A 23324-nucleotide genomic window follows, 5' to 3' on the forward strand; every position below is an offset into this window, starting at 1 on the left:
TCTATTACAGACTATTGTAACTTTTGATTGCTCTTTAATTACATTTATCTATAAATGTTTTACTGACCTGTTATTTTCACACCATCTTTGGTCTCTGCAGGTACTCCAATGCCAAATTCATTTTCACCAGAAATTCTAAAATAGTAAACTGCACTCTCTTGTAGACTGGATACTTTGTATGTAAGACGATGGCAGTTGTTTGTCACGGAGACCCATGCTTTCTTGCTTGCTTCTCGTTTCTCAATATGATAATTCTTAACTGGTGCCCCACCATCATTCTCTGGAACATCCCAGGTCAAGACAGCAGATTCTTTTGTAACTTCTTTGACAACAATGTTAGAAGGTGGTCCAGGAGAATCAAGAACTTTTACAACAAGTGTAAGTGTTGCAGTGTTAAGAATATTTTGCAAGGTAAGCGTGTACTTGCCAGAATCATTTCTTGTTGCTTTTTCAATGGAAAGTGATGTTTGTGTATTTGTGGTGTCAATGGAAGCTCTTGTTCGCAGGTCAGAGTCTGGTTTACTCCACATGACATTGGGAGTTGGTTTGCCTCTGTATGGAACTGTCATAGTGAATGATCCACCAGCTTTAACAATTAATGTCTTTCGCATTTCACTGTCAATGTCAAATACAGGTTCTTCTTCTCTATCCTTTACTATATGTGGTTCAGAGCTGACACTTGGGTCACTTTGGCCTACCTTATTAACAGATCTAACTCTAAATTGACACTCTGATCCTGATGTAAGTGCAATTACGGTATATTCAGTACTTCTGACATTTGTTACAGCAGTTGTCCAATCAGTTTCGTCAGATTTTTTGTATTCCACAGTATAACCTGTAACTGGTGAGCCACCATCAAATAGTGGTTTTACCCAGCCTATTGTTATACTTGATTTTGTTGAGTCTATAATTTTAGGCTTGGAAGGTGGAGATGGTAAGAAAATTGGATCCACTGCACGGATCAATGGAGAACAGTCACTTGGAGAACTAAGGCCAGCAGCATTTTCTGCATAGACACGGTACTCATATTCACAGCCTTCACGCAGGCCAGAAGATTTTACTCTAAGGTCATATACAGGCTTTTTGTTTACACGTATCCATCTTAGGCTATTTTTCTCTCGTCTTTCAATCACATATCCGGATATTTCACTTCCGCCATCACTCTCAGGTCTTGCCCAACATAAGGTCATAGCCTCTTTAGTAACACTGGTAATCTCCAAAGATTTTGGTGCATTTGGTACTGTATAAGGATTCAGTGCCTTTACGGCTTCACTTTCTAATGGTTCACCAACTCCATATTTGTTCACACCCATAACTCTGAAAACATATTCATTACCTTTTAGCAGTTTTGTAATCTTACAAGATGAGGTTCTAAGTTCTGATTCACACACGGTCCAAGCAATACGACTTGTTTCACGCTTTTCAACAATATAATAGTCGATTTCAGCACCGCCATTTTCTTGAGGTGATCCCCAGGAAAGTGAGCACTTTTCAGATGTTACTCCAGCAATTTGTAATGGTCCTGCAGGTGGCCCAGGTCTGTCAAGTACTTTGCAATTTACAGCTAAAGATCTTGTTCCTGCAACATTTTGCAATGTTAACACATATTGACCTGAATCTCTTCTTATACAGTCCTTAACTACTAGGACAGTGCTGTTGTCAGTTGACGTGATCTCCACTCTTGCTTTTTCTTCAATATCTTTGCCATCTTTTGTCCAAGATACTACAGGATGAGGGCGTCCTGCAATGTCAGCATTAATTTTAAGGATTTCACCTGCTTTGACAACAACTACATCACGGAATTTTACATCCATCATAATTCTTGGGGCATCCACATCATCTTTGACTGTGATAGGCCCTGTTGTTTCAGATGGTTCACTAAATAACCCAGCAGCATTTTTTGCAATGACACGGAAATCATATCTTTGTTCTTCTGTTAGAGCAGTTACATCAAAGTATGTTTCTTGGATATTAGTAAAGTTACACTTAAGCCAACGTCCATCTGGTAACTCTTTTCGTTCAATTATGTATCCTGTAATTTTTGCTCCACCATCATATTCTGGTTTTTTCCAGGCCAGTGAAACAGTTGTTCTTGTGATGTTAGTAACTTCTGGTTGACCTGGAGGATCACATGGATCTCTTGCAGCAATAGGTTCACAACACTTGCTGCATTTGCCAATTCCTGCAATGTTTTCAGCATATACACGATATTCGTACATCAGTCCTTCTTCAAGGCCTGTTACCTTAAGTTGTGTATCAGGTATTAGACCTTTGTTGACTTTAGCCCAAAGAATGCTGCTTCTTTCTTTTCTTTCCAGGTGATATCCAATCACTTGACTACCACCATCATTTACTGGAGGTTGCCAGCTAACAATCATGAAAGCTTTTGTTGAATGAGCAACACGGGGTGTTCCTGGGGGTCCTGGTGGTTTAAATGGATACTGAGCAATGACTGATGAGCTATCAGAATAATGACTCTTTCCATATCTGTTTTCTGCACAAACTCTGAATTGATATTCTGATCCAGTTGTCAAACGTGCAACCTTAATGGATGTTCTTGCCACTGTTGCAGATACTAATTCCCAGACTGTAGTAGTTGTGTCTCTCTTTTCAACAATGTAGTTATTTATATGACAGCCTCCATCATATTCAGGTGGGCTCCAAGAGAATGAAATGTTGTCTGCACTAACATCATCAATTTTAATTGGTCCTGGTGCCCCTGGCTTATCGAGAACTATTACACCAATAGAAACTGTTGATGATCCTGCACTGTTTGAAGCAATTAATTCATACTGTCCAACATCATCCTTAGAGGCCTCTTTGATAGAAAGAAGAGTAGAGGTCTTTGAAACCTGGACATTTACTCTAGTTGTTTGCTTTAGAGGCTGTCCGTCTTTTTTCCAAGATAATGTGGGAGATGGACGCCCTCGAACTGGTATATCGATCTTAAGATCATCACCAGCTTTGACACTAAAAGTGTTAAATAGCAGTTCAATTGTTGGTTGGATTTCAATATCCTTTGCAACTACAGGGACTCCCAGTTGCCTTGGATCACTCTTTCCTTTCTCATTTACAGCAATTACTCTGAATGTATATTCTTCTCCCATTGTCAGCCCAGTAATCGTTGCTTCAAGTGTCTTCACCTGAGTACAAGTGCTCCATTTTTCACTTCCCTTTGATTGCATTTCTACAATGTAACTAGTAATTTTGCTACCTCCATCACTTTCTGGTTTCTCCCAAGATATTGTTGTGCTGTTACGTGTTACGTCAACAAGACTTACTCTTCCGGGAGGAAGAGGAACTTCAGACACTTTAACTGGATCAGCAGTACGTGCAGGCAGTCCAACACCATGCTCATTAGCAGCCAAAACCCTGAAGTAATAGATACCTCCTTCTTGTAGTTGTTCTATTTTAAATGTATTTTTGGTGCAATTACTTGTAATAGTTGCATAAGCTTTTCTGGTAGCTTCACGTTTTTCAACAATGTAGTTTGTGATTTTGGATCCTCCATCAATAAGTGGTGGTTCCCAAGATAGCGTCACTGAGTCCTTTCTTACTTCTTTTACTAACAGATTTACAGGGGCGCTTGGTGAATCAAGTACTCTAACATTTACAAATGCTGATTTCGAACCACTGTTATTTTCTAAAGTTAAGTTATATCTTCCACTATCAAATCTGTTCACATTGTCAATAACCAACATTGTATATGAACTGGTAACTTCAATTTGTGCCCTTTCTGTAAGTTTGTCATCTGCTTTTTCCCATTTCACTTCAGGTTCAGGCCTTCCTTTGATTGTAACAAATAATCTCAAGGATCCACCAGCACGAACAGTGACTGTCTTTCTCAAATCAGCATCGAGTTCTATCTCAGGAGGCTCTAGTTTTTCAGCAGCAATCACTGTTCCTGGAATAACAGCAGGTTCTCCTACACCTTCAGAGTTGATGGCACAAATACGGAAGCAATATTCTGCATTTTCTTTCAATTTTGTTACAGTGAACTGTTTGCCTTGTAATCCTGTTGGTGGTGTTGCTGTTGACCATTCATCAGCTGCTGATTCCTTAAATTCAACAACATAGCCTGATACTGGTGCACCACCATCATAAACAGGTTTGCTCCAAGCAAGAGATACGGATGACCTAGATGTGTCTGTTACCTTTGGATTACTAGGAGGACCTGGTGGATAGTTGGCATCACATGCCCGATAGAAAATAGATGGCTCACTTACTTCTCCAACACCTGCTGCATTCTCTGCTGAAACTTTGAATTCATAGAAATGACCATCTGTCAAGCCTGTTACTCTAAGTCGCAAATCAGTTAATCTTTTCTTGTTACATTTCGTCCATCTAATGCCATCTTTATCGCGTTTTTCAAGAATGTATCCTTCTATTTCTGCCCCGCCATTATCTTGAGGACGTCCCCATGTTACTACCATTGAATCTTTTGTGATGGCTGACACCTCTGGTGTTGAAGGTGCACTTGGAGGCTTAAATGGATTACGAGCCAGAACTGGTTCAGACTCAAGGGGCTCTCCAATTCCATATTTGTTCACAGCAACAACACGGAAAATATATTCATTTCCTGCTAGAAGTTTGGTGACTTTATAGCTAAGTGCTTGTACATTTGATGCAACCTGTGTCCAAGATAATCTGCTTGTTTCTCTTTTTTCAATATTGTAATGGGAAATATTTGCACCGCCGTCTTGGGATGGTGGACCCCATGCCAAGTAGCACTTTTCTACTGTTACACCTGTAACATTTAATGGACCATCTGGAGCCCCAGGGCGATCCAAAACTTTCACTGTAATAGGAATTGATTTTGTTCCTCCTACATTGCTGAGGTTCAAAACATACTGACCACCATCCACTCTAATACAGTCTTTCACAATTAATGTTGTTCTTTGAAGAGTGGACTTTATTTCTGTTCGTGCTGTTGTTGCCTCCAGAGCTTTTCCATCTTTTGACCAGGTGATATCTGGAATAGGTTTGCCATGAATGTCAGCTTCTAGAACAAAAGTCTCTCCTGCATTTACAACAATAACATCTTTATACTTTGGATCCAAGGATGCCCTTGGTGCATCTACTTCATCTCTTGCCGTGATTGCTCCAGTGCTTTCTGATGGTTCACTAAAGATTCCAGCTGCATTTCTTGCGATAACTCTGAATTCATACCTGTCATCTTCAGTAAGGCCTGTTGCAGTAAATTCTGTTTCCAACACATTTGTAAAGCTGGCTTTCATCCAACGACCATCAGGTAGTTCTTTCCTTTCAACTATGTAACCTGTAATTTTACTTCCACCATCGTATTCTGGTTTTGTCCAGTGAAGAGTGACATGATTTCTAGTAATGACCAGTGCTTCTGGACGTCCTGGTGGATCACATGGATCACGGGCAACATAACACTCAGATACCTTACTAGCTTTGCCAATACCAACAATGTTTTCAGCAAACACTCTGTATTCATATTCTATGCCCTCTTCTAGGCCATTAGTTTTTAATTTTGTGTCTTGAAGAAGAGACTTATTTAGTTTTGCCCAAAGGATACTATTTTTTTCTTTGCGTTCTAAGTGGTAGCCCAAAACTTTACTTCCTCCATCATTTACTGGTTCATGCCACTGTACAACCATATGGTCCTTAGAAAGTGATGTTACAAATGGAGTTCCTGGAGGACCTGGTTCTTTGTAGGGATACTGAACAATAACAGCAGAAGAATCAAGAGGAGCACTTTTGCCATATCTATTCTCAGCATAGATTCTAAACTGGTACTCTGATCCAGTTTTCAGTTTTGCCACTTTAATGGTTGTTCTAGCAACTGTTGCTGATACTGTTTGCCAGGAAGTAGTCGTTGTGTCCCGTTTCTCTACTATGTAATTATTGATTTGACAGCCACCTGTATACTCTGGTGCATCCCATGAAAACACAACATAGTTAGAACTAACTTCTTCAAATCGTACAGGGCCTTTTGGTGGACCAGGTTTGTCAAGCACAACAATAGTAATATCTTCAGTTGCTGTGCCAGCACTGTTTGTCGCTGTAACTGCATACTTTCCAAAGTCTTCTTTGTTACTTTCTTTGATGTGCAATACAGTTGATACTGGTGTGTCTTCTACATTAACTCTAGTTGTTTGTTTCAGTGATTGTCCATCTTTAGTCCAGTTGATATTGGGTTTAGGTCTACCTATAACTGGAATTTCAATCTTTAGATCTTCTCCAGCTTGTACATTATAAGAATTAAACATTAGTTTGAAACTTGGCTCGATTGTCAAATCTTTTGCTATTACAGGAATGCCAAAGACTCTTGGATCACTTTTTCCTTTTTCATTGTATGCAAGAACTCTGAAAGAGTATTCCTGTCCTGGGCTCAATCCAGATACAACAGCATTGCATGTTTTTGTCTCTGTGGCTGTGCTCCATTTTTCAACTCCCTTTGGTTGAGATTCCACTAGATAACCTATTATTCTGCTTCCACCATCATGTTCAGGTTTTTCCCATGAAAGTGATACACTTCTTTGAGTTACATCAGTAAGGGTAATTTTGCCAGGTGGCAATGGTGCTTCGGAAGCCTTTATTGAGTCCACTGTTTCTACTGGTAGACCGATGCCATACTCATTCTCAGCCATTACTCTGAAGTAATATATAGCTCCTTCTGTAAGATTTTCAACTTTGTAGCTTGTTTTGTTGCATTTTGCTGTGACATTTGCATACGCTTTTCTAGTTGATTCTCTCTTGTCCACAACATAATTTTTTATTTTGGCACCACCATCAATGAGTGGAGGCTCCCATGTGAGTATGACAGAATCTTTTTTGATGTCTTTAACAACAAGGTTTGCTGGAGCACCTGGTGTATCAAGAACCTTAACTGTCACAAAAGCAGATTTTGAACCACTGCTGTTTTCAAGTTTGAGAATATACTTTCCAGCATCATTTCTATCAACATTATCTATTGAAAGTTGGGTGAAGTTAAGTCCTCTTTCAATCTGTGATTTTTCAGTAAGTTCTCCATCTTCTTTTGACCAGCTAATCTCTGGAATAGGTCTTCCATTGAATGGTATTTGAATTCTAACATTTCCTCCAGCTCTAACTAATATTCCTTTCCTTAGTTCAGAATCAAGGTCTATTTCAGGCGCCTCCAGTTTGTCTTCTGGTTTCACTGTTCCTGTTACAGCTGCTGGCTCACCTACACCAGACTTATTTAATGCACATACACGAATCTGGTACTGCTGATGCTCAATAAGTTTTGCTATCTCAAATTTAGTAACTTGTAGTCCTGTCTGTGGGGTGCACATTGTCCATTCTTCATCATCTCCTTTGCATAGCTCTACAATGTACCCTTGGATTTCACTGCCACCATCATAAATTGGTCTTCCCCAAATAACAGTAATAGAATTTTTACTTGTATCCACAACATGTGGGTTTGTAGGAGGGCCAGGTTTGAATACAGGATCAGTTGCCTTGAAGTAAACTGTAAGTTGACTTGCTTCACCAACTCCAGCAGCATTTTCAGCAGATACTCTAAACTCATATTCATGATCTTCTGTTAATCCAGTCACTCTAAATCTCAGATCTGTAATTCTGCGTTTGTTGCACTTAGTCCATCTTATGCCAGCTCTGTCTCGTTTTTCTACAATATAGCCAATGATTTCACTACCACCATCATTATCTGGTCTTCCCCAACAGACTGTCATAGAGTCCTTTGCAATGTTTGTTACTTCAAGAGACTTTGGAGCACCAGGAGGCACATATGGATTTTTCATTAGAACTGGTACAGACTCTAACGGTTCACCAACTCCATACTTATTAACAGCCATGACACGGAAGATGTATTCATTTCCTTCCAAGAGTTTTGTTACTTTTAGAGAAGTAGTTACAACCTCTGTTGCAACAACAGTCCAAGCAAGGCGACTTGTTTCCCGTTTTTCAATTGTATAATGGGAAATATCACTACCACCATCATGCAGTGGAGGACCCCATGCAAGAGAACATTTATCAGATGTAACTCCAGTAACATGAACTGGACCTTCAGGAGGTCCAGGACGATCCAGAACTTTCACTTGGATAGGTACTGATTTGGTTCCTGCAACATTAGAAGCTTGCAAAATGTACTGTCCACCATCAATTCTAATAGCATCTTTGACAATAATGAGGGCTTTGAAATCAGTGTTCTTAACCTCGCATCTAGCTGATTCTTCAATTTCTTTATCTCCCTTGAACCACTGAATGGAAGGAAGGGGTTTACCATGCACATCTGCATCAAGTTTAAATGTTTCACCAGCATTAATGACTATTGTGTCTTTGTATTTTGGATCCATTGAAATTCTTGGTGGTTCTACTTCATCCTTGGCAGTTATTGGCCCAGTACTATCAGAAGGTCTGCTGAAGGTCCCAGCAGCATTCCTTGCAATAACTCTGAAATCATATTTCTCATCTTCAGTAAGTCCAGTTACTGTAAATTGTGTTTCAATTACATTAGTAAAGCTTGCTTTCATCCAGCGTCCTTCAGGCAAGTCACGCTTTTCAACTATATAACCTGTAATCATGCTGCCACCATCATATTCAGGCTTTTTCCAGACTAGAGTTATAGCATTTCTTGTTACAATTATTGGTTCTGGGCAGCCAGGAGGGTCACATGGGTCTCGTGCAACATAGCACTCTGAAATTTTACTTGATTTACCAATGCCAACAATGTTTTCAGCATAAACTCTAAATTCATATTCAATGCCTTCTTCGAGATTGGTGTTCTTAAAATATGTGTCTGGTATGATAGTTTTATTCACTTTTGTCCACATTATGCTGTTTCTCTCTTTCCGTTCAAGATGGTACCCAATCACTCTGCTGCCTCCATCGTTAATAGGTTCATGCCACTGAACAACCATGCTATCTTTTGTAATTGTTGGTGCTGACGGTGTACCAGGAGGCCCAGGTTCCTTGTATGGATATTGTGCTATTACTGCTTCAGAGTCCAGTCCAAAGCTTCTTCCATACCTGTTTTCAGCAAAAATTTTAAACTGATACTCTGTTCCGGTTTTCAATTTTGATACTTTAAGTGTAGTTCTTGCGATAGTTGCTGAAACTGTCTCCCAAAGTGTAGTAGTTGTATCTCTTTTTTCAACTATGTAATTTGTGATTTGACAGCCACCAGTGTAGGTTGGAGGATTCCAAGATATTGTAACGCTATCAGCGCTCACATCATCAAATTTCACAGGGCCACTTGGTGGATCAGGCTTGTCTAGTGTTATAATTTCAACTGATGCTACTTTCTGTCCAACAACATTTGAAACTGTAATTGCATACATTCCACCATCATCCTTATTAGTTTCCTTTATCAGCAATATTGTATGGTGCGCTGTATCTGTAACATTAACTCTAGTAGTCTGCTTGAGAGCCTGGCCATCCTTTGTCCAACTGACTGTTGGCTTTGGTCTTCCAGAAATTGGAACTTCAATCTTCAAATCCTGTCCAACTTGGACACTGTAATTGCTAAATGCTGGTCGTACATCAGGCTCAATTACAAGGTCTTTGGCAACCACTGGAACAGCAAGTGATCTAGGGTCACTCTTTCCTTTCTCATTTACAGCAATTACTCTGAAAAGGTATTCACCTCCTTGAGTCAAGTTTGTTATTGTTGCTTCAAGGGCTTTCACACGCAGACTCTCAGACCATTTGTCACTTCCCTTTGCTTGCATTTCGACAACATAATTAATGATTTTGCTGCCGCCATCATGTTCAGGTTTTTCCCAAGATAATGATACACTGTTTCTGGTCACATCATCTACTGTTATTTTTCCTGGAGGTTGAGGGACCTCAGAGACTTTCACGGATTCAGGTGTTTCAGCTGGCAAACCAATGCCATATTCATTTTCAGCTGTTACCCTGAAGTAATAGCTGCAACCTTCTTGTAGTTGATCTATCTTCCATGATGTCTTGTGGCAGTTTGTTGCAACCGCAGCATAGGCTTTTCTTGTGGTTTCTCGTTTTTCAATTATGTAGTTCTTTATCTTAGCTCCACCATCCAATGCAGGAGGCTCCCAGGTTAGTGACACAGAATCCTTGGTGATATCTTTAATTTTCAAATTCACTGGTGCACTAGGTGTATCCAAAACTCTTACACTAATAAAGGCAGATTTGGTTCCACTGCTGTTTTCAACTGTTAGAGTATATTTGCCAGAATCAAATCTATTAACATTGTCAAGCACAAGTGTGGTGAAGCTACTGGTTACATCAATCAGGGCTGTTTCTCTAATATCTCCATCTACTTTTGCCCATTTAACCTCAGGTGCTGGACGTCCTCTAATGGGAATAAATAACCTTAGTGAGCCACCAGCCTTTACATTAACAACTTTCCTCAATTCTGGATCAAGATCAAGGTCAGGTACTTCCAGTTTCTCTTCAACAATAATTGAAGCAGGGATATCTGCATGTTCCCCTACTCCAGCCTTATTCACTGCACATATACGGAATTTATATTCATGTTTCTTCAAAAGCTTTTCAACTTCAAGCCGGGTTTCCTTTATGCCAGTTGCAGGAGTGCACATAGACCATTCATCTGTACTGATGTCACACTTCTCTACAATATATCCTTGAATTTCACAACCACCATCATAGATGGGCTTGCCCCAAGAGAGGATTACTGATGATCTTGTAACGTCCACAACTTTGGGATTGTTTGGAGGACCAGATTTATAAATAGGATCTGCAGCTTTGTAATATATGGATGACTGACTTGGTTCACTCAGCCCTGCGGCATTTTCAGCAGAAACTCTAAATTCATAAAGATGGGATTCCACTAGTCCAGTTACTCTGAAGCGCAATTCACTGACCAATCGTTTGTTACATCTGACCCAACGTATGCCTTCTTTGTCACGCTTTTCAAGAACATAACCACTTATTTCACTGCCACCATCAAATGCTGGCCTTTCCCAAACAACAATCATCGAATCCTTGGTTACAGCTGTTACTTCAGGAGCTTTTGGAGCTTGTGGGACTACAAAAGGATTCTTTGCAATGACTGCTTCTGATTCAAGGGGTTCTCCCACACCATATTTGTTTACAGCCATGATGCGGAAAATGTATTCATTTCCTTCCAAGAGTTTGGGTACTTTGCAGCTCAGAGTTTGAACATTTGAATCAACAACTGTCCATACTAATCGACTTGTTTCTCTTCTTTCTACAACATAGTGGTCAATTTCGCTACCACCATCTTGTTTTGGAGGCTTCCAAGCTAATGAACATTTTTCAGCAGTAACACCAGTGATAGTAATTGGCGCTTCAGGGGGTCCTGGTCTGTCTAGAACTTTTACATTCACTGGTACAGATTTTTCGCCAGCAACATTTTTCAGTAGTAAGATATATTGACCACTGTCCACTCTAATAGCTTCTTTAACACTTAGGGATGTGAAAAAGTCTGTTCCTTTTATTTCAAGCCTAGCTGTGTTTACAAGTTCTTCACCTCCTTTAAACCACTGAACAGAAGGAATTGGCTTGCCAAATACATCTGCATCAATCTTAAATGTTTCACCAGCATTCACTGTTATGACGTCCCGGTATTTTGGATCCATGCTTGCACGGGGAGGCTCTACTTCATCTCTTGCTGTAATTGGTCCAGTGCTTTCTGAAGGTTCACTGAATATTCCAGCAGCATTTCTTGCAATTACACGGAATTCATATCGTTGGTCTTCAACCAGTCCAGTAACTGCGAACTGAGTTTCAATAACATTTGTAAAACTAGCCTTCATCCATCGTCCATCAGGTAGCTCTTTCTTCTCAACAACATAGCCAGTGATCTTGCTACCACCATCATATTCAGGTTTTGTCCATTGAACTGTAACAGAATTTCTTGTGACAATTATTGCCTCAGGACGTCCAGGGGGATCACATGGATCTCGGGCAACGTAGCATTCAGATACTTTACTTGGCTTGCCAATGCCTACTATGTTCTCAGCATAAACTCTATATTCATATTCAATACCTTCTTCAATGTTTGTTGCCTTAATCTTTGTGTCTGCAAGGATGGTTTTATTTAATTTCACCCAAAGAATGCTGTTTCTTTCTTTGCTTTCCACATGATATCCAAGAATCCTGCTACCACCATCATTTACAGGCTCATTCCACTGTACAACCATACTGTCTTTTGTAACTGCGGAAACAAATGGTGTTCCAGGTGGACCAGGAAGTTTGTATGGATACTGTGCAATAACTGATTCAGATACCAAATAGCCACTCTTTCCATATCTGTTCTCGGCTGCAATCCTGAACTGATATTCACAGCCTGTTTTAAGTCGTGTAGCCTTTATGGTTGTTCTTGCCACTGTCGCTGATACAATTTGCCAATTTGTTGTGGAAGTGTCACGTTTTTCTACAATGTAATTGTTGATAGAGCTTCCACCATCATATTTGGGAGGATTCCATGTAAAGCTAATACTGTCAGCTGTAACTTCATCAATTTTAACTGGACCCGTTGGTGGTTCTGGTTTGTCAAGAACAACAATGCTGAGCTGTTCAGTAGCTTCCCCTGCAGAATTGGCAAGTTTCACTGTATACTGGCCAACATCCTCTTTTGAAGCTTCTTTAATTGTTAGTAAAGAAATATTTTCTGAGATTTCTGCATTCACTCTGGTTGTCTGCTTTAATGGTAAATTATCTTTGTGCCATGTCACAGAAGGCTTAGGACGTGCAACAAATGGAACATCAACTTTAAGGTCTTCACCTGCTAAGACACTGAATGTGTTAAATAGAAGCTTGAATGCTGGTGCAATCACAAGATCCTTAGCAACCACTGGCACCCCGAGTTGTCTTGGATCACTGATTCCTTTTTCATTTTGAGCTGATACACGGAACATATATTCTTCCCCTTGAATCAATCCAGTTATTTTTGCTTCTGTAGTTTTAACAGTAGAGCATGTTGCCCATTTCTCACTTCCTTTACTTTGCATTTCCACAATATAGGCCACAATTCTACTTCCACCATCATGTTCTGGCTTTTCCCAAGATAGAGAAACGCTGTTTCTTGTTACATCTTCCAAAGTGATCTTGCCTGGTGGCAGTGGTCTTTCTGATACTTTAACTGAGTCAGCTGTTTCAACTGGTAAGCCAATTCCATATTCATTTTCTGCCAGGACTCTAAAATAGTAATTACAGCCTTCTTGCAACTGATCTACTTTCCAGCTTGTCTTGTGGCAATTAGCTGTTATTGTTGAATATGCTTTTCTGGTTGATTCACGCTTTTCTACTATATAGTTCTTTATTTTAGATCCACCATCAATAATTGGAGGCTCCCAAGTTAATGTGACAGAAGATTTGGTAATTTCCTTTATCTTTAGATCTTGAGGTGCCCCTGGAGTATCAAGCACTCTGACGTTAACAAAGGCTGACTTGCTTCCTGAGCTGTTTTCTACTGTGAGCATATATTTTCCACCATCAAATCTGTTCACATTTTCCACAATTAGTAGAGAATAAGAACTTGTTGATTCAATTGTTGCTCTGTCTATAGGTTCACCATTTTCTCTTGTCCACTTAACTTCAGGCGCAGGTCTTCCTTTAATAGGAACAAACAATCGTAATGTGCAACAAGCTCTTATGTTAATAACTTTACGAAGTTCAGCATCCAATTCAATCTCAGGTGGTATCATTCTTTCTTCAGCTTTTGGTGATCCTGGAACAAGGACAGGCTCACCTGCTCCTTCAGAGTTTATTGCATATATCTGTATTTTATATTCCTGATTTTCTTTAAGTCCTGTGATAGTAAAAGAAGTAGCTTTAAGTCCAGCAGGAGGTGTTACAATCTTCCATTCATCTTCTTCAGGAAGGGAAATTTCCACATTGTATCCAGTTATTTCTGATCCACCATCATAAACTGGTTTATTCCAAGCAATTGTAATTGAAGATTTACTTGTGTCTAGTACTCTTGGGTTTCCAGGTGGCCCAGGTTTAAACACGGTATCACATGCCTTATAGAGTGGACTACATTGGCTTGGCTTACTAATTCCAGCTGCATTTTCAGCCATTACTCTATATTCATACTCATGGCCTTCAGTGAGACCAGAAACTTTATATCTCAAATCTGTGAGAACTCTCTTGTTGCATTTAACCCAACGGAGCCCTGCCTTGTCACGTCGTTCCACTATATAGTTTGTTATTGGACTTCCTCCATCAGACTCGGGATGTCCCCAACAAACAATCATAGTGTCTTTTGTAATTGTTGTTACTTCTGGAGCCTTAGGTGGATCAGGTGATACATATGGATTAACTGCAAGAGTAGGTTCTGATTCCAAGATTTCTCCAACTCCATATTTGTTTACAGCCATAACACGGAAAATATATTCATTTCCTTTTAGTAACTTGGTGACTTTGAATTTTGTTACTTGGACATCTGTTGCAACACTTGTCCAAGCCAATCTGCTTGTTTCACGTTTTTCCACAATGTAGTGGTCTATCTTCGCACCTCCATCATCTGATGGTGGCAACCATGATAACACACATTTTTCAGCTGTGACTTCAGATACCGCCAATGGGCCTTCACATGGGCCTGGTCTGTCAAGGACTTTAACATTAAATACATGTTTAGCAAAACCGCCTGGATTAGAAGCTGTAAGCGTGTATGCTCCACCATCCTTTCTTGCAGAGTCTTTATTTAATAATGTTGTTGAGAAATCTGCTAATTTTATTTCTAATTTTGATGTATCCTCAAGGTCCTTGCTTTCTTTTGTCCAAGACAAGGTTGGAATTGGACGACCTGAAACATCAGCATCAAGTCGGAACATTTCTCCAGCCTTTAGTATAATAACATCTTTAAACTTGGCATCGACCATTATCCTTGGCTCTTCAATATCATCTCTGCAAGTTAAACCATCAGATGGTTCAGATGGCTGGCTAAGAGCACCAGCAGCATTTCTTGCAATTATTCTAAACTCATATTCTGAATTTTCAGTTAATCCACTTACGGTAAACTCAGTATCTAATATGTTGCTGAAGTTAGCCTTCAGCCAGCGACCATTGGGAAGATCTCTTTTCTCAACTGTGTATCCTGTGATCTTAAATCCACCATTATATTCTGGTTTTGTCCACTGTAGGGTCACTGAATGTCTGGTAATATTGATAGCTACTGGTTTTCCTGGTGCATCAATTGGATCAAGAGCAAATGTTGGTTCAGAAGACTTGCTTGGTTTACTCTTGCCAGCCATATTTTCTGCCACAGTACGGAATTCATATGCAATACCATCTGTAAGGCCTGAGGATTTATATATATTTCCTACCACCAGATTTTTGCTGATTGTCTGCCATAGTATACTGTTTCTTTCTTTTCTTTCAATATGATAACCAAGAATTGGGCTTCCACCATCTGTGACTGGTTCATGCCAGCTGATTGTCATGGAATCTTTTGTAACTGCAATAACTTGTGGTGTTCCCGGAGGCCCTGGAACCTTAAATGGATATGCAGCAACCACAGACTCTGAGTTGAGGGATGGTCCAGTTCCATATCTGTTTTGAGCTTTAACGCGGAATTGATACTCCAATCCAGTTACCAGTTTTGTTGCCTTAAAAGTTGTGCGTATTACTGTAGAAGCCAACTCAATCCAATTAGTGCTGTTGGTTTCACGCATTTCCACAATATAGTTGCTTATTGGAACACCACCATCATTCTCTGGAGGATCCCAAGATAAAATAACAAAATCAGATGAAATTTCATCAAACTTGATGGGTCCTGCTGGAATTCCAGGAATATCATGAACTTGAACTTCAATTATATCACTTATTTCTCCAACAATGTTTTTAGCTGCTAAAGTATATTTTCCAGAGTCACTTCTTATACATTCATTGATATTTAAGATGGTTGCAGTTGATGTGCGTTCTACGTTAAGTCTCTGAGTTTCTCTGAGAACTTGTTCACCCTTTTTCCATGTCACAGCAGGTTTTGGCCTTCCAAGCACAGGAATTTCAACTTTAATGTTGTCTCCAGCTTTAGCAAGCACAGTCTTATGATAAAGGCCACGTAGGTCAAATTCTGGAAGCATCATCTGTTCTTTAACAATTACTGGTCTGCTTTCCCTTGGGTCACTTCTTCCTGCACTATTGACTGCCATTACTTGGAACACATATTCTTCATTCTCATTGAGATTTTTTACTAGATAGTCCAATGTTTTAACTGTAGCAATATGAGTCCATTGATCAGAACCCTTTCTCTGTGCTTCAATGACATAACCTGTAATTTTGGTTCCACCATCATGTTCTGGTTTTGGCCAGGCAAGACTCACACTGTTCTTTGTAACATCCATGATATTAAGGCTTTCTGGGGGAGAAGGTGCTTCAGATGCTCTTATCGGCTCAGCTGTTTCAGCGGGTTCACCAATTCCAAACTCATTCTCTGCTAGCACTCTGAAGTAATATTCACATCCTTCAGCTAAATTAGGAATCCTCAGAGAGCATTTTTGGCAGTTGGTTGTTATTGTTGAATATGCCTTCCTTGTAGATTCACGCTTTTCAACTATGTAATTTGTTATTCTGGATCCACCATCTATCAGTGGCATATCCCACTGCAAGGTGATGCTGTCCTTTGAAACATCTCTGGCTTTCAGGTTTAATGGAGGTCCTGGGGAATCCAAAACTTTGACATTAACAAATCCTGTTTTCTTTCCAGCTGCATTTTCAAGAGTCATAGTAAACTTTCCAGCATCATATCTGTTGCACTCAGTAATGATGAGCAGAGAAAATGATTCTGTATTCTCAATGTTGGCTCGGGCTTTGAGTGGAGTGTCCCCTTTCATCCAAGTAACCTCAGGTGTTGGCCGTCCTTTAATTGGTACAAAAATACGAATGCTTAGGCCAGCTCTAACAACAAGAGTTCTTCTGAGCTCAGCATCAAGTTCAAAGTCAGGTGTCTCTTCACGGTCTTTAATTTCAACATCATCAATTTGTGCTGGTTCTCCAGAACCTGCAGCATTAATAGCACGGATACGGAATTTATATTTGCTACCAGGTTGGAGGTTGGCCACAACAAACTCAGTGATTCTAAGTGCTGATCCAGTGGTGTCTTTAACCCATTCTTCTTCTCCTTCTTTTTGGTGTTCCACAATGTATCCAGTGATGTCAAGGCCACCATCATAGTGAGGCTTGCCCCAATGCAATGCGGCAGTAGATTTGGTTGTGTCTGTGATTCTTGGATTGGAAGGAGGACCGGGTGGATCTGTAACAAGAATGAAATGCTGAATGTTAAAATAAGGTGATGGTTTGAATAAGCTTTCAGTTCAACATGAAATAACTAATTTGATTTGATATTTCAAGAAAATATACTGCACATGTTACTACATTAGTAAATGTTTTATGCTCAGATAACATTTTTACTTCTACTGTTATCAAAATGTCTTTCTTTTGCTCATATACTTTTTACTAAAACTTATATTTTGTTTTGTCTAGGATGAAATACAGTACTTACATGCAATGTCTTTTGTTAAAACAGGCAGAGAGGAATCGCTTGGTGGTCCAATGCCAGCCTTGTTTTCTGCACTCACTCGGAATTCATATTCATTTCCTTCTGTGAGTCCCAACACTTTAAGTCGAAGGTCAGAAACAGGTTTCTTTGTTGCTCTCACCCATCTTAATCCTTTTTTATCTTTTCTTTCCACATGGTAGGCAGTAATCTCACTACCACCATCATCAGCTGGGCGTTTCCATGCTACAGTCACTGTATCTTTAGTAACATTTGTTGCTTCTGGTTTTCCCGGAGGTCCAGGTGGTCCTAAAAAAAAAGTAAATCCAATTAAAGTTTAAAATTATAGAGTCGCTACTGCTTTCAGATTGTATTCTTCCAATTTTAATAATAGTCCTTACCAAAACTATTCACCATCTTAACCGGTTCAGATTGTACAGGTTCGCCTATTCCATAGTGATTAACAGCAGAAACACGGAAGACATATTCATTTCCTTGGATAAGTTTGCTAACAATATGTCTACAAGATTGAATATTTTCAGCCACCAGGGTCCAAAGCAAACGACTGGTCTCCCTCTTTTCTAGTGTATAAGAAGTAATCGGAGAACCACCATCTTCAGCTGGAGGCAACCAGTTGAGTGTTGCTTTCTCTGCAGATACATTGCTAACTTCAATTGGTCCTGGAGGTCCAGGGACATCCAAAACTTTGACATGTACATGTTCTTCTTTTGTGCCAAAAGGATTGCTGGCAGTAATTGTATACTCTCCAGAATCTTTGCGAGATGCATATTTGACAGAAAGTGTGGATGATGTTGGGCCTGTTTCGATCTGTACAATATCAGAAGGTTTAAAGTCCTTTCCTGCTTTAGACCACACTGATGTTGGTGGTGGTTTGCCAAGGATACTTGTAGCAGTCATGACAATGGTATCTCCTGCTTTAACTGTTAAACCTTCTTTTACTGCTGAGTCAATAACAATAGTTGGTGCCTCTGCAAGAGCAAAAACAAAAAAACAACATAAGAAACTGCAAATAAGAAAGGATGAATTTACTAAATAAGATCCAACCTATTTTCTGCTCAGCACATACCATATTCGTCTTTGCAAACAACAGTTCCTGTTGTCTCAGATGGAGGACTGACAGCACCGGCAGTATTCTTAGCTCGTATTCTAAATTCATATTTTCCACCTTCTATTAAATCATTGACAGTGAATGCACAATCTTGAACATTGATATGATTGGCCTTCATCCAGCTCTTTGCTGGAATGTCACGTTTTTCAACAATGTATCCAACCAGTTTATGACCACCATCATATTTTGGTTCTGTCCAAATGAGTGTTGCAGAACTCCTAGTTACGCTTATTACTTCGGGTTTGCCTGGTGGATCTGAAAAGAAAAAAACACAAAATTAATACCATGTTTGCATAAAAAAATTATCAGTCTTGTAAAAGGAACTTTTACTCAACATACCAATTGGATCAAGAGCTACAACTGATTCAGATGGTAGACTTGGCTTGCCAACTCCAGCAAGGTTAATTGCCATAACTCTAAATTCGTACTCGAGACCTTCAGTTATGCCAGTAACTCTGTAGTCTCTCATTCGTAGGGGAGTTGAGCTGGCTCTCTTCCAGAGAAGACTGTTTCTTTCTTTAAATTCAATGTGGTAGCCTAAAATCATAATTACATGACAATGACATTATTAAATATGTTTGCATGTTTTATTTATTTTTTATTCTACAAACTACCAGGAGAGGGCAATAAAATAAAATCTAAATAACATCAAACTGCAGATTTTATTTTGTTATTGATATATCTTCCTTCAATCAATTTGATCCAGGGAAGGAGTCTGAATGCCATATTTGGATTTGGAAAGAACATTTTCCCCTAATATAGGGCAGATAGTTTCCGCCTTATGCCATTTTCATCTTCCTCTGGACCAACATGTACTTTAAACTTTAAAAGCTATAGAACTATGAATTTTAAATGTACCTGTAATTGGTGAACCACCAGTTTTCCTGGGATCTACCCACGTTAGATTTGCAGAGTCGTGTCTTATTGTAACAATCTTTGGTGGTGGAGGAGCATCTGGCACATCTGAAACATATATTCAACATTATTAATACATTCTCAAAATACATATGAGTAAATGTAATTTTAAATAATTGTAGTGTACGTAAACCTACCGAATGGATGTCTTGCAATAACGGAATCTGATTTTAAACCTTCACCAACTCCAAATTTATTTTCCGCACTCACTTTGAAGATGTACTCTGTTCCGTCATGGAGTCTGGTGACTCTGAATGAAGTCTTCTGAACAGCAGAAGCACAGGTGACCCATTTATTGGTCACAAAGTCTCTCTTTTCAAGGATGTAATTGGTAATTTCAGAGCCACCATCGTCTTTAGGTGCTCCCCATATAAGGGTTACTGCGTCTGCAGTCACTTCATCAAACTTAATAGGCCCTGTTGGGATTCCAGGTTTGCCAACCACCTTTATAAAGATTGTAGATTCTTTGGTCCCTGCAGGATTTTTCAAAGTAATTGTGTATTTTGAGGCATCATCTTTCTGGCATTCACGCACTGTCAGGATGGTATTTACTGCCGAAGACTCAACAGTTACTCTTCCACTGTCAGTCAAGACTTTATCTTCACCTTTCTTCCATGCAACTGCAGGTGGAGGTTTTCCACTGATTGGGATTTTAAGTCGGAAAGTGCTGCCCTCTTTAGCAACATAGCATAAGTCAGGCAGATCTTTCAAGTCAAGATTTGGTGCGACTGAAAATACAACCAAATACATATAGTTACATATTTTAGAATTTAAAAAATCTTTAACTTGCATTAAATATATTTCTTGAGAAAAGCATCACATACCAACGTCATCTTTAGGCACAATGGAAATTTCACTTGGGGAACTATAGCCAGAGTCATTCTGTGCAGTAACTTTAAGGGTATATTCTTTCCCTTCTGTCAAGTCCTTCAGTGTGTACTGCATATTTTTGGATCTCATTACTTCTTTCCACTTGTCTTCACCAGTTAAGTTCTCTACAACATAGGCAGTAATACGACTTCCGCCATCACTAATTGGCTTCTTCCACCCAATTGTGCAAGATGACTTAGAAACAACAAGTGGTTTCAGATCTATTACTGGTCCAGGTTTTTCTAGAAGAATAATGCATTATGTTTAAACACAAACAATATATATATATATATTTATTTAGCATTATGGGTTGCAAAGTAAATTGGTAAAGTTGCCCATCTCAATTTATCTCAACAAAAAAATTATTAATTACCTGAAGCTTTAACCGCATCACGAGTTTCACATGGTTCACCAATGCCATATTCGTTTTCAGCCAGTACTCGGAAAAAGTATGCCTTGCCTTCTTCAAGGTTAGAGATCCTAAAAGATGTTTTGGGACAATCGGTGGACACTGTAGACCAAGCTTTCCTTTCAGCATCACGTTTCTCAACAATATAATTCTTCACGGGGCTGCCACCATCAATAATGGGAGGATCCCATGAAATCATAGCAGAGTCTTTGGAAGTGTCTTTAATAATGAGATTGACAGGAGGCCCAGGGGTATCTGAATAATCAAACAATAAATTAATCTAAAAAATCTAAAAAAAATATTACTCATTCAACACATTATCTAATAACATGGAAAAAATTGTATTTATTGTTTGGTTCTGTAAATTAAAAAAATATATATATTTTAGAGAGAAAAGACAGCTGAAGTAACACACAGAATAAAGGTTTGATGTGAAATATATAAACAAAAAGATAAAACAATAAAAGAATGCACAATCACCATCCATCCGGCGCTACATTATGCAGCTCTGTGAAAGTGGTGAGATCACTGGGAGAGGTGACATCACTTACTGCCTATGACCTGATCACTGATTGGTCCAGCCTGACCCTGCAGCAGTCAGGTCACTTGTGATAAGTGATGTCACTGCTCCTGGCCTTGGAAACAGAATGTGGGGGTGAGTATGTACTTTTTTTTATTGTTTTAACTCCCTGGCTGTCCATTGCCAAATTTACCTGTTGACTAGAGAACCTCAAAAGTATTTTTGGTAAATTATATTTTCGTAAACTCATTAGTCCTTCATTCACACTGTGGAAGAAATTGTAATGTCATATCTACTACTTACCAAGGACTTTGACAACAATGGTGTAGGTCTTGACACCACTACTATTCTCCAATGTCAGTATATATTTGCCAGCATCATATTTGTTAACATTTTCACAACGTACAAAAGTATCGTGCTCAGTTGTTTTGATATCTAGGCCTACTCTCTCGCGAATGTTTGCATTTAATTTAGCCCATGAAATCTTTGGAGCTGGGCGTCCTCTCACAGGCACATAAATCCTCATGGTAACACCAGCGCGGAGGACAAGAGCTTTCCTCAAGTCAGCATCGAGCTCTCCCTCTGGGGCAACTGTTAAAACAGCAAATCAAATGAATAGAATTTAATTGTGTTTAAAACCAACTTACACATAAAAAAATGTGATATAAAAGTAAAACTTACTTAGAATATCCTTTGCCAAGTGCTTATCTGGAACTTCACTAGGATCACTGTAACCGATCTTATTTACAGCTGAAACACGGAACTGATATTCTGTGTTTTCGATCAAACCAGTGACAGTGTAATTGGTGTCTTGCAGATTCTTAGGCAAATTGCATCTCACCCAGGTATCTGTATCTCCTCTTTTAACTTCAACCAGATAACCAATGATTGGGCTACCTCCATCATATGCTGGTTTGCTCCAGGACAGACTTATACTGCTTCTAGTTGAATCAATAGCCTTAGGGAAAGCTGGTGGTCCAGGTGGATCTGTAAATAGAGCATAAAAGTGATTAATCTTCTTAAAAATACCAAATTTTGGGGGATGTATCTTTGTTATAGGATTATGTGCACTTACACTGTGGATCGAAAGCAGTTACTGCCTTTGATGCATCGCTAGGTTTGCCTGGTCCAGCTTTGTTCAAAGCAGTCACCCTAAATTCATATTCAGTACCCTCCTGTAATCCTGTTGCTTTCACAGTCCGTTCAATGACCGGCTTCTTGGTTACCTTGGTCCAGTTGAAAGACTTTGTATCACGCTTTTCAAGCATATATCCAGTAATTGGAGATCTACCATCATCAGCGGGTGCTTTCCAGCTTACAGTCATATGATCTTTTGTTATGTTGCTTATAATGGGTGGCTCACATTTTCCAGGCACATCTTTAAAGAAAAATGTTATATTATATTCATAGAAATTGCTAAATGACAGTATTATCTGGCATATATTTAAATTTGCATCTTTAGCTCTATATATGTAGTAAAAGAGTACTGTAAGTTTGGCATGCATAGTCATTAACACAATGTCTATTCCTTGAAGTGTTTCTTAATTAAATCTTCTGTTTTCTGAAGTTTTGCTTAAACTAAGGTGAGTGGTGAAAACAAAAATATGTTCACAATTTATTCAATTCAATACAATACTGAGAGAGGATACATGAAAAAATAATCCTTTAAAATGTTAAGCAGCTTACCAAATGGATTCTTAGCAATGACAGATTCTGTTAAAATAGGATCACCAACACCATATTTGTTCTCAGCAGAAATGCGGAATTGATATTCATGTCCTTCAATTAATTTCTCCACGCTGCAACTGGTAGTCTGGACATTTGCAGTCACCTGTGCCCAATTAGGACGACTGGTTTCACGTTTGTCAATGACATAGTTTGTAATATCAGAACCACCATCTTCAAGTGGAGGATCCCAGCTCAGCATGGCACGGTCAGAATACATGTGGTTAATCTTCACCGAGGCAGGAGGTCCAGGTTTATCTTAAATAGAAAAATAAAAGCACTATAAGATCGATATATATCCCGGGGGATTTTTATTTCCCTAAATTCTTTAAAATGCACA

General features: G+C 39.2%; 1 protein-coding gene across 1 annotated transcript in view; it reads right to left on the reverse strand.

Annotated features, from left to right (window-relative positions):
* Positions 1 to 23324, reverse strand: part of TTN (titin) — a 281101-nt gene that overhangs the window by 30101 nt on the left and 227676 nt on the right. Inside the window, exons 267-279 of the mRNA XM_069735553.1 lie at positions 22946 to 23242; positions 22335 to 22637; positions 21941 to 22246; positions 21563 to 21850; positions 20704 to 20994; positions 20285 to 20572; positions 19598 to 20188; positions 19404 to 19508; positions 18885 to 19082; positions 18504 to 18800; positions 17818 to 18405; positions 17423 to 17725; positions 68 to 17173 (exon numbers count right to left, since the gene is read on the reverse strand). Coding sequence (XP_069591654.1) covers positions 68 to 17173; positions 17423 to 17725; positions 17818 to 18405; positions 18504 to 18800; positions 18885 to 19082; positions 19404 to 19508; positions 19598 to 20188; positions 20285 to 20572; positions 20704 to 20994; positions 21563 to 21850; positions 21941 to 22246; positions 22335 to 22637; positions 22946 to 23242 — 20961 coding nt within the window. The remainder of the gene's footprint in view (positions 1 to 67; positions 17174 to 17422; positions 17726 to 17817; positions 18406 to 18503; positions 18801 to 18884; positions 19083 to 19403; positions 19509 to 19597; positions 20189 to 20284; positions 20573 to 20703; positions 20995 to 21562; positions 21851 to 21940; positions 22247 to 22334; positions 22638 to 22945; positions 23243 to 23324) is intronic.

This window comes from Ranitomeya imitator, chromosome 7 (assembly GCF_032444005.1).
Source record: "Ranitomeya imitator isolate aRanImi1 chromosome 7, aRanImi1.pri, whole genome shotgun sequence".
Taxonomy (NCBI): Eukaryota; Metazoa; Chordata; class Amphibia; order Anura; family Dendrobatidae; genus Ranitomeya; species Ranitomeya imitator.